Genomic DNA, 12,668 nt, shown 5'->3' with positions numbered 1-12,668 from the left:
GTATAATATTTAGAATTTGTTTTCAGTTAAATTACTTAAAATAAATACACTATATAATATATACATCTAAATTAAGTATAATAAATAGTATTAGTACATTAGATTATAAGACTTCAAATTAAAACTAAAGCAAATACAAATTTTTTATTGAAACTAATAGTTTATTCTAGTTCATAAATATTTGAAATTCAGTTACATTCTGTTATAACAAACCGTAACCGTTTCGTTTCTTTTTGTAATCATTTTTCATCAGTATATAAATAGTAAAGCGGCACTATTCAACAAACTTTAGAGCAAGAAAGTGAAAATCAGAGAGAGAAATCATGAGCGCTGAAAATCAGGTGAGTTTGATTCTTCTTTTTCATGCGTTCTTCTTCTGCTATTTTTTTCAGTCTCTGAAAAATGCAATGCGTGTTGATTACTTGTTCGAACACTTACTAGAGTAGATGATTTTGATTTTGATGTTGATTTTGATTAAGATCTAACACTGTTTGTGCTATCAGCTAGTAAATCTCTCTTCAATGCAATGCATGATGATTAGTAATGATTTTTGTTTGAATACACAAGCAGAGTAAAACGTTAGGAGTTTTTTCTGTATAAATTTGCAGTTTCATACTTCTCGTCGACATCTCTGTGTGTGTGATTGATTGATTGGTTTTCCGTTGAAGATTCTTTTGATTCTTTCTCATATGAAATTTTTTGTATAATAATATGTAATCAGTTAAATATTGTGACCTAAAGTAATGATCACTAGTACGAAGCTCCTTATGAATTGCTTGATTTTCTTTATTTTTGGCACTCATATGTTAACTCTTATTTGCAGCCTTCTTATATCCTTCAATTCTGTGGTTTAACCGATGGAAATCCTGGACCAGCTGGTGCAGGAGCTGTACTGCTTACGAAAGATGATCGGAGAGTGGTATCAAATTTATGCAACAGTTCAATTTGGTATTATATTATACTCATTTAGTTACAAGATGTAGCTTACTCTCATGTTTCTCTCTTTACTTGGTAGCTTTGTGCATTCCGCGAGGGACTGGGACATCGAACAGTTAATGTTGCTGAGTTTCGCGCATTAATTTTAGGAATGAAACAAGCGATGAGGATAGGATATAAGAACATCGTTGCTGAAGGAGACTCACGACTTGTTATCAATCAGGTTTGTTCTATTACTTTAACTTCTAATTGCACAGAATCTAACTGTTCACAAAATATGACATGGTGATTTGAGCATTCTAAGTATGACATAGTTTCTACATTTTTCTTTTCTAAACTACAGTTTCAGGGTTTATGGACAATCGGCGCAGAAGATATAAAGGCGCTACGTGACAAGGCTTTGGAGTTGAAAGCTAACTTTCAATCATTCCGCATGATACACATTCCTGAGGTATTTATTTAGTATGGCGTTGTTTTGGATCCTACACATTCTGAGGCTTTTAATTCGCATGTCTGTCTAATAATGTATTTTTTGTTTAAAGGTCTATAACAGTGCAGCTGCTTGGCAAGCATTCGAGGCCATTGATCTCGAAGGTTAGACCTCATGAAATTTCTGAGTTTCCTATAGGTTTAGTTAATGTTTGATTCTTTGATATTTTAATTATTGAGAATTGCATTGTCAAACCAAAAAGCAATATTGGTTTCTGTTTGATTTTCTATTTCAATTGATATATATATATATATATATATATATATATATATATATATAGAGGTAACTCTTTGAAACAATGTATACTTTTGTAGATGGTCAAGTATTTGAAGATAGTCAAGTTGAAGATGATAGTCATGATGAAGAAGATAGTCTTGGATAATGATCATCTCACAGTATGCCACTGTCAAAAGCTATTGGCAACTTACATTTCATGTTGAAGTTTTCCCTAACAATTTAGCATAGGGGGGATTTTACATATAACACTTTGTTTCAAAGGTTGAATGTTGTTTACAATACTGTAAAATTTGAACATACCTCCATGTTTACAATACTGTAAAATTTGAAGATACCTTCATGTTTACAATACTTTGTTTCTAAGCTTAAGGAACAATTCACCCCACCAATCTTTCTATGATGGATGCAAAAAGAGTTACTGGCGAATTTCCTGCAGAATACTTTGGAATCCTTAAAGAGAATTGCACAATCTCTCTAAGCGTATTTGTTGATAATATTTTACAGAAGAATGTTTTTTTCAATTGCTCTCATGCATTAGAGAAGAAAAAGATGATTTAGAATGAGAAATTAATTGAGATTGGTTTTTGTGTGTTTTCCCACCGTGACCATAACCTGTAATTTATATTGAAAATCACGTCTGTTATGAAACAGTAGCAACTCTTAGAAAAGGCATGACACTATTCCAAATGCAACTTAGTAACAACGCATAAGAATAGCAAATATTTGTTTATACTTTGCAACTACTCCTAAAAGAAAGGAAACCAATTAAATGGCACTTTAGACCAATAATAATTACTATAGACCATGCAATTGAAATATGAAAACTTTGAATATAATATTTATATTTATATTATTAATTTAAATAATATAATCATACAATTAATTATTATTTTGGAAATTTTCTCACAATCCCCCACCATTTTCAAAATAACTAAATCTCATAATTCTGGAAAAATCATGGTTTCAGATATTGGTATCTCACGATTTGAACCAATACTTAGTAAGATATGGGTTTCACTCATCCCGAATAGACATAGGTAGACAAGCTTTGAACCAACTACTCATTAGAACAAGTGTGCAAAACTTACACATGAAATCTCGATACTATCAAAAGAATTGTAAATATGACACATTTGATAAGACCCTATGTCATGTATCCTTTTCATGAGAATTTAAGAGTCAAGCCCTTGAACTCTATGAAGCAGCCTACTTCATTCTCATATAGGTAGACTATATCAGAAAAGCTCCCATAATAAGCATTCCAGCAAACATATGCTATATATCTATTAAGAGAATAATCTCATCCTATCACTTTTACTTTTATGGTCTGAGTACTTTTTGCCCATTGGGATGTTTCTATTGTTAAGTACTTCAATCACTATAATAATATACTTTCATCATTGAACTCAAGACTTGATTTTAATCAAGTGTGAGTTGAGTTTCCACTATTGGTGATCAATAAGATATGGACTTGAGACCCATCCCAAATGATGTCTTCAACACCATGTCTTTTGTCAGACCTTTCGTCAAAGGATCTACAAGATCATTATTAGTTCTTACGTATATTATGGAGATTACTCCATTTGAAATTAAATCTTTCACATAGCTATGTCTTATACCAATATGTCTAGATTTTCCATTATATACTTGGCTATATGCTTTAGATAGTGTGGATTGACTATCACAATGTATGGATACAGGTCCTATTGGCTTTGGCCAAATAGGTATCTCATACAATAAGTTTCTTAGTCATTCAGCCTCTTTACTACCTGCAGCCAGAGCAATAAATTCTGCAGTCATGGTAGAGTCGACAATGCAAGTCTGTTTCTTTGAACCCCAAGAAACCGCACCTCCACCAAGATTGAAGATCCATCCACTAGTGGATGCATGATCTTCTATATATGTTACCCAACTGGCATCTGTATACCCTTCTAAAACCGAAGGATATCCACTATATGTTAAAGTGTAGTTAATCGTCCCTTTCAAGTATTTTAATACTCTATTAATAGCATGCCAATGATCTTTACTTGGATTACTTGTATATCGACTTAACCTACCAACAACATATGTTATATCAGGTCTAGTACATGTCATAGCATACATCAAGCATCCAATTACCTTTGAATATTCAAGTTGTGCCACTGGACACCCTTTATGTGGTTGCAAATTAACATTTTGATCAAATGGGGTAGAAACGGATTTGCAATCCAAATGATCAAATTTCTTAAGCACCTTTTCAATATAGTGAGATTGGGATAAGCCAACATGTTCACCATCTCTTATGATTTTAATCCCTAAAATCACATCTGCTTCACCTAAGTCTTTCATATCAAAAAATTTGGATAAGAAAGCTTTAGTCTTTTCTACCTCTTTTAATTCAGTACCAAAGATTAACATATCATCCACATATAAACAAATCATAACTCCTTTTTCATTGTTGAATTTACTATAGATACATTTGTCAGATTCATTTATTTTGTATCCATTGGCCAACATAACTTGGTCAAATTTTTGATGCCATTGTTTGGGCACTTGTTTTAACCCATATAAAGACTTGGTTAATTTACACACTTTATGTTCTTGGCCTTTGATAACAAACCCTTTCAGGTTGTTTCATATACACCTCTTCATCCAATTCTCCATTTAGGAAAGCAGTTTTAACATCCATTTGATGAATGACAAATTTATAGATGGAAGCGAGTACCATAAGCACTCTAATTGATGCAATTCTTGCAACAGGTGCATAAGTATCAAAATAATCAATTCCTTCTTTTTGTGTAAATCCTTTAGCGACAAGTCTAGCTTTGAATTTTTCGATGGTACCATCAACTTTCATTTTCCTTTTAAAGATCCATTTACAACCTATGGGTTTTGACCCTGGTGGGAGATCTACTAATTTCCAAGTTTTATTACCCATAATCGAGTCCATTTCCTCTTGGATGGCTTCTTTCCAAAAGGCTGAATCTTGAGATTTTATTGCCTCTTCAAATGTTTCTGGATCATTCTCTAGGTTATAGCAAATTGGTCCATAACGATTTATAGAATCATTATTTCCTTCTACAAGGAACATGAAGAAGTCTGATCCATAATTTTTTACTTTTCGGACTCTTTTACTTTTTCTAGGTTCTGAACATCCCAATATATCATTATTTGATACATTATTTTCTAGACTTTGAACATCATAATGAACATTGTCTTTGCAATTTTGAATTGAGGTAAATCTACTTTCTTGAAAAATTGCATCTCGTGACTCAATCACGGTATTAATAGGATATGAGTCATTGGATTCAATAACCATGAATCTATATGCTTTGTTGTTTTCAGCATAGCCCAGAAATACACATTCAATTCCTCTTTCTCCCAATTTCTTTCTTTTTGGTTCAGACACCTTAACAATTGCTCTACAACCCCAAACTTTTAAATATTCAAGATTTGGTTTTCTTTTCTTCCAGAGTTCATATGGGGTTATCTTGTTCCTTTTATTAGGAACTCTATTAAGTATATACCATGCAGTTAGCATGGCTTCACCCCAATATCCTTTGGATAAACCAGAATATGATAACATGACATTCACCATTTCTTCCAACACCCTATTTTTCCTTTCTGTTATCCCATTTTGTTGTGGGGAATATGGTGCAGTTATTTGATGTAATAATACCAGTGGACTCAAAATAATTAGGATGATAGAATTCTCCCCCTCTATCACACCTAAAACATTTAATAAAAGTTTCATGTTGGAGTTCTACTTGAGCTTTACAAATTTTGAATTTTTCTAAAATTTCATCTTTAGAGTGCATTAAATAAACATAACAAAATCTAGTGCAATCATCAATGAAAGCGACAAAATATTTTTTACCACCAATAGTAGGCCAACCGTGTAAATCACATACATCAGAATGAATTAAATCTAATACTTTAGAATTTCTTTCAACTCTCTTAAAAGGTTTTCTTGTAATTTTAGTTAACATGCATGTGGTACAAGAATTTACGTTTATATCAAAATTAGGAATTAAACTTGATTTCATCATGTCTTTTAATTTACTAAAATTAACATGTCCTAGTCGCATATGCCATAAATCACAAGACTCAACAGTATAAGCAGAAATCACATTATTATTATTATTATTAACAATATTACACATGAACATATTCTCACAAAGATAACCTTTCCCCACAAACATTCCCCCTTTGGAGAGAATACATTTATCTCCCTCAAATACAGATTTGAAACCATACTTATTAAGTAAAGGTACAAAAATCAAGTTTTTCCTAACTTCAGGAACATAGAATACATCTTTAAGAGTGAGTATTTTTCCAGATGTGAATTCAATCTCTACCGATCCTTTTCCTTTGACTTGGACAGTAGAAGCATTTCCCATGTACAAAACACTACCATCTTCTTCATTAATGGTCTTGAATAGTTCTTTATTTTTGCACACATGACGGGTAGCACCAGAGTCTATCCACCAAGAATTAACATCTTCTATCATGTTGATTTCAGAAATAACAGCAACAAGATTTTCTTTTATTGCACTTGAATTCTTATCTATGTTCTTTTTCTTTAAGAACCTGCACTCATGTTTAAAGTGTCCTGGATTTCCATAATGATAACAATTTCCTTTCTTTTTCTTTAGGTTGTTATAACCTTTGTGGTTTTCATGAGAATTTTTGAAATCTCGTTTTCTTTTATTGGAATGTTTGCTTGAATTTCCTTCCTCCATCACATGGACCTTCTCTTGAGTAAATTGGCTTTTAGTATCATCTTGTTTTCGATACTCTTCTTCTAAACGAAGGTGATTACCCAATTGTTCAAGAGAAATATCCTCCTTCTTATGCTTCATGGTTCTTTTAAAATCTTTCCAAGAAGGAGGAAGTTTATCTATTATGAAGGATACAATTATAGTTTCATCCATGTGCATATTATGTTGTTTGTAATTATTGAGAATACGTTCAATTTCATGCATTTGTTCCATAACAGACCTACCATCTATCATTTTATAATTATTAAATTGAGAAACAAGAAACTTCTTACTTGTAGCGTCCTCTTGCATGTATCTTGATTCCAATTTCTCCCATAACTCTTTTGCGGAGTTACTGCTCTGATAAATGTCGAACAACGAATCGCACATACCGTTGAGGATGTGTCTCATGCATATATAATCATCATTGTCCCACTTTTGTCTCTCTCTAGTTTCAGCAATTGTTTCATCTTCTTTTTCTTCCGGTTTTGGAATGTTAAGGACATACACCACCTTCAGTGTTGTGAGAAGAAATTTCATTTTTTTTCTGCCAACGAATAAAATTCCCTCCATCGAACTTCTCTAATTTCACAAAGTCAGAAGTCATCTCTTTTAGTGAAGCAGCCATTGAATAGGAAAAGGTTGTTCCTTAAGATTGTTAGCGCCTTTGAATTTTTGGTGTTGCTGCAAAAATAAGAACAAATGGAGTTGAAACAGAGAAATTAATTTGCACGATAAACTTCCAAAGCGTGTAGTTTTACACTAAGCTTAAGGAACAATTCACCCCCACCAATCTTTCTATGTTGAATGCAAAAGGAGTTACTGGCGAATTTCCTGCAGGATACTTTGGAATCCTTAAAGAGAATTGCACAATCTCTCTAAGCGTATCTGTTGATAATATTTTACAGAAGAATGTTTCTTTCAATTGCTCTCATGCATTAGAGAAGAGAAAGATGATTTAGAATGAGAAATTAATTGAGATTGGTTTTTGTGTGTTTTCCCACCGTGACCATAACCTGTAATTTATATTGAAAATCATGTCTGTTATGAAACAGTAGCAACTCTTAGAGAAGGTATGACATTAGTCCAATTGCAACTTAGTAACAACGTTTCGCATAAGAATAGCAAATATTTGTTTATACGTTGCAACTACTCCTAAAAGAAAGGAAACCAATTAAATTGCACTTTAGACCAATAATAATTACTATAGACCATGCAATTGAAATATGAAAACTTTGAATATAATATTTATATTTATATTATTAATTCAAATAATATAATCATACAATTAATTATTATTTTGGAAATTTTCTCACAAAATAGATGGCAGAGGACTTACCACATAGTATATTGCAAGGTTGTCCTTATCATCCATATAACTGGATTTCAATTTGAAATGTATCATATAAATAACTTAAAGGGTCGTCCCGAATGTTACAGTATCGAGTAAGGTGTGTTTATCCTATTCCATGACAAAACTGCTGTATAGTCTAACAGCTAGAAATACAATTGTGAGTTCTTGTGATTTATGTGAGAGTCCTGCAAAGGTTTAACACACAGTGAAACGACTTTTTTTTAAGGGAGTGAAAAAAAAACTGGTTATTATTTTAGATAAACAGATAGAAGGTTATGTTATGTGAGGGAAAACTTTTGTTGTTATTATCATACAAGGAAGTGCTTATATACAAAGAAAAGGATATTATTTGTAGAACAAGTAATCTCACTTAGTTATATAAGTAACTCAAAGTTAGTTATGTAACCAATGCAAAGGCTTCCTATCAAATGCTCTCATAATCTGAAATCACTAACAATCAGATTATAACATGGTGTAGTCAACAAATTAACACATTCTAGATTATATTATTCTCAAAGATCATAAACTCCAAATCTTGCCCTGATGTTGCAAAAAGAATCGAGCTTCAAGGGCTTTGTTAACACATCTGCAGGTTGATCATCTGACCTGCAATGACTCATTTCAATTATTTCATCTTTAGTTAGGTCTCTAAAAAAGTGAAACCCAACATCTATATGCTTACATGCATCTTCCATACATAACAAAATTCTTTGACAAATTAATTGTAGAATTGTTGTCACACATTATGACTGTGTTATGATCCTGAGTCTGTCCAAGCTAATGAAAAATGTTTCTAAGCCACATGCCTTGACAAGCACATGAGGTTGCTGCAACAAACTCAGCTTCAGTGGTTGAGAAAGTCATTATGGGTTGTTTCTTTTAAGACCATGAGACTGAAACTAACCCAAGCTTGAATACATAGTCTGTAGTACTCTTTTTGTCATCACTATCTCCTGGATAGTCTGAATCTGACTATCTTTGCAGCACCATCTTGTCACTCCACCTGCTTGTAGTTTGTGGCATCGACTGGCTTACAATTCTCATCCTTTGTCAACCTACACCCTAGAACAATAGGGTTACACACCTTGTTGCATTGATCCATGCCAAATTTTGTGAGAATTTCATTGGCATATTTCTGTTGATGGATGAAAATTCTTGTATTTTCCTGCTTCAATTCCACCCCTAGAAAATATCTCATCTTACCCAAGTTTGTCATAGCAAATTTCTTATTCATTGTTTCTTTGAACCTGTTAAGAATATGTTATCAATCAATTAGTATTGATTGATATTCAATTAGTCATAACTGTAATTGATATTATTTCCTATTGTATATTCCCTATTTGCATATAAATATACACCATGTGTGATCATATTAGACACACAGAGATACAATTACAATATGGTATCTAGAGCTGGTTGACCTACTGTCTTCCACAAAATAAAAATAAATAAATAAATTTCTTTTTTTTCCGGCCACCCACAGCGCCGCCGTCGTCTCCGCCGCTTCTGTCGACTTTTTGGCGAGATTCCTATACGCCGGAATCGTCTCCTACAGATCGCCAGATTCACTGCCTTCCGCCGCCGCACGCGTCCGCAGACGTCTCTCCTTCATCGCACGTGAATCTCACGCGCCGGACAATCAGCCGTGCATCCGCTGCCCCCAGCCGTCGCCGTTTTTCCAGATCCGCTCTCGGTTTTTTTTCGTTCCGAGCCATCAAATATCATGGGAGATACTGATTCCATCATGTTCACTAAAATTCCACTTATTCCATGTAACTGACCGGAACAGCCAACTACAACATATGGCATCAACAATCATCATCTGCCGCTGCTGCTCAGTCAGGTAATCCTGTAGCTTTTGTCTCTACATCTTCACTTGGTCCTTGGGTCCTTGACTCTGGTGCATCTGATCATATGACTGGTAATAAATCTATTTTATCTAATTTGTCTTATTTTGATTCTTTGCCTTCTGTCACTGTGGCGGATGGTTCTAAAGCCAAAGTTCAAGGCCTTGGTCAGGCACATCCACTTCCAAACTTGTCTTTAGAGTTTGTCCTTTACATTCCTGGTTGTCCCTTTAATCTAATATATGTTCACAAGCTTATTCGTACTCTTGATTGTTCAGTTCTTTTTAATGCTAATTCTGTTCATATCTAGGATCGACGTACAGGACGGACGATTGGAGCAGGGAGTGAAGCTGGAGGATTATATCATCTCTTCTCCACCGGTGGCCTGTGCTTCTATTGCTTCTCAAGAACTCACACATCAACGTTTGGGTCACCCTAGTCAAAATAAAATGCGTCTTTTAGTTCCTAGTCTTTCTAAGCTTTCTTCTTTTGAGTGTCAGTCTTGTCAATTAGGCAAACATACTCGTAGTACTTATTGTCAACGAGTAAATAAAAGTGGTGCATCACCTTTTGCTTTAGTTCACTCTGATATTTGGGGTCCTAATCGTGTGAAGTCTACTTTAGGATACTATTACTTTGTAACGTTCATCGACGATTACTCACGATGCACTTGGTTATTTCTAATGAAAAATCGTTCAGAGGTTTTCCGTATATTCCAAGAGTTTTATGCTGAAATTAAAAACTAGTTTAATACTACCATTAAAATTTTACGCACAGATAATGCTCGTGAATATATGTCATCCCAGTTTCAATCTTTTTTAACATTACAGGGAATTATTCACCAATCATCATGTGCTCATACACCAGAACAGAACGGTGTTGCTGAACGGAAGAATCGTCATTTAGTTGAAACTGCACGGACTCTTCTTCTTCACCACAATGTACCCTCTCGTTTTTGGGGTGATGCTCTCCTCACCGCATGTTACCTTATCAACCGAATGCCTTCCTCGGTCCTTCAAGATCAGATTCCATACTCTATCTTGAATCTGGAACACGATCTCTACCCCATTCCCCTTCGTGTGTTTGGTTGCACATGCTTTGTTCATGATCTTAATCCAGGTAAAGACAAACTTTCCGCTAAATCTCTCAAATGTATTTTTCTAGGCTACTCACGTATACAAAAGGGATATCGTTATTTTTGTCCTCAACTTCAACGGTACATTGTCTCTTCCGATGTAACATTTTTTGAAGGTTCTCCTATTTTCTCTGCCTCTTCGTCCTCCCAGGAGATTTGTAATTTAGATGATCAAGATATCCCTTCTGTCATCCCCACACCCATTAAACCTCCTTTGCAGGTATATCAGCGACACACAACGCGTCCATCGACAGTTAGAGATGATATTGATCCACCAGCACCATCTCCTACTCCAATTGTTCCTCCAGCTACGTCACCTGAACTTGACCTTCCAATAGCATTACGAAAAGGTATTCGATCTCATAATCCAAATCCTAAATATGTCTGTGCTTTAAATTATGACCGTCTATCTACTTCCTATGTTTCTTTTGTGTCTGCTTTGGATTCTGTGTCTATTCCTAAGTCTACAGGTGAAGCTATGACTGATCCCAATTGGCGTCAGGCGATGGTGGAAGAAATGACTGCATTGCATTCAAATAACACTTGGGACATTGTTCCTTTACCTCCAGACAAAACTACAGTGGGTTGTCGATGGGTTTATACAGTGAAAATTGGACCAGATGGTCAGATTGATCGTTTTAAAGCTCGTTTGGTAGCCAAGGGATACACACAAATATTTGGCCTTGATTATGGTGACACCTTTTCTCCAGTGGCCAAGATTAGTTCAGTCCGTCTCTTCCTTGCATTGGCTGCTATTAATCATTGGCCGCTTCATCAGTTGGATATTAAAAATGCATTCTTACATGGAGAATTGGAGGAGGAAGTGTATATGGATCAACCTCCAGGTTTTACTATTCCTGGTAATTCAAGATTTGTTTGTCGGCTCAATCGATCTCTTTATGGGCTAAAACAATCTCCACGTGCTTGGTTTGGTCGCTTCAGCTCTCCCTTGATACAGTTTGGTATGACTAGATGTGAAGCAGAGCATTCTGTTTTCTTCCTTCACTCTTCCAACGGATAACACATCTTTCTTGTGGTTTATGTTGATGACATTGTTATCACTGGAGACGATACAGACGGTATTCAACGACTCAAAACTCATCTTTTCAAAAACTTTCAGACAAAAGATTTGGGTCCACTCAGATACTTCTTAGGTATTGGGGTTGCACAGTCCTCATCAGGCATTGCAATTAACCAACGTAAGTATGCATTAGACATCCTAACTGAAACCGGTATGCTTGACTGTCGTCTGATTGATACTCCTAAGGATCCCAATGTCAAGCTTCTTCCGGGTCAGGGGGAATTGTTGAAAGACCCGGGAAGATATTGACGTTGCTGGTGTAAGCCCTAGAGGCCAATACTTTTTGGTACTTGTATCGAATTATTTATTAATAATAAAAGGCATTTTCTTTATTATGGTTGATTAATAAAGTCCCTGGAATAGATAGTCCGTTTAATGTATTAAGTGTGACTTAATCATGAGAACACACTAAACATAAGGACATTATTCCTAAAGCATCCGTAGTCGAGCTTTAGTGTGAAGTGGGATAACATTAAAGCATTAAGACTATTATGTTTGTAGACTGATGATCACATCTCATGGATCATGGATAAAGAGTTATCAAGTCTTAAACATAGGTATGAATATTAGGAGTAATATTTATACCGGATTGACCCGCTATGAGAATACTATATAGAAAGTTATGCAAAGTGTCATAAGTTATTCTCATGGTGATAATAGTGTATTCCACTCTTCGACCTGAAACCACTATGGATCCTAGATGTAGAGTCGAGTGCTTTATTGCTGATCCAACGTTGTCCGTAACTGGATAACCATAAAGACAGTTGATGGGTACTCCACAAAGCATGCTGAGGGACATGAGTGACCTAGATGGAATTTGCCCATCCTGCATAACAGGATAAATGTCTA

The 12,668-nt window shown here is 34.8% G+C and overlaps 1 protein-coding gene across 1 annotated transcript; it reads left to right on the top strand.

Moving 5' to 3' along the window:
• Positions 1 to 239: 239 nt before the first annotated feature.
• LOC127106642 (uncharacterized) lies at positions 240 to 1,987 on the top strand. Its single transcript, XM_051043940.1, has 6 exons — positions 240 to 341; positions 824 to 919; positions 1,016 to 1,159; positions 1,280 to 1,387; positions 1,479 to 1,530; positions 1,741 to 1,987. The coding sequence occupies exons 1-6, from the start codon at positions 324 to 326 to the stop codon at positions 1,806 to 1,808; spliced, it is 486 nt and encodes a 161-aa protein (XP_050899897.1). The 5' UTR covers positions 240 to 323; the 3' UTR covers positions 1,809 to 1,987.
• Positions 1,988 to 12,668: the final 10,681 nt, after the last annotated feature.

The sequence above is a fragment of the Lathyrus oleraceus genome, chromosome 7 (genome assembly GCF_024323335.1).
Source record: "Lathyrus oleraceus cultivar Zhongwan6 chromosome 7, CAAS_Psat_ZW6_1.0, whole genome shotgun sequence".
In the NCBI taxonomy this organism is placed as follows: domain Eukaryota; kingdom Viridiplantae; phylum Streptophyta; class Magnoliopsida; order Fabales; family Fabaceae; genus Lathyrus; species Lathyrus oleraceus.
Note: the sequence above shows the minus strand (reverse complement) of the source record. Positions and strands in the feature narration are given on the sequence as shown.

Excerpts from the sequence above, each read along its gene's own strand:
- LOC127106642 (XM_051043940.1), top strand. Across the intron at positions 920-1,015 it reads CGAAAGATGATCGGAGAGTG|CTTTGTGCATTCCGCGAGGG; the intron begins GTATCAAATTTA and ends TTTACTTGGTAG. Across the intron at positions 1,160-1,279 it reads CACGACTTGTTATCAATCAG|TTTCAGGGTTTATGGACAAT; the intron begins GTTTGTTCTATT and ends TCTAAACTACAG.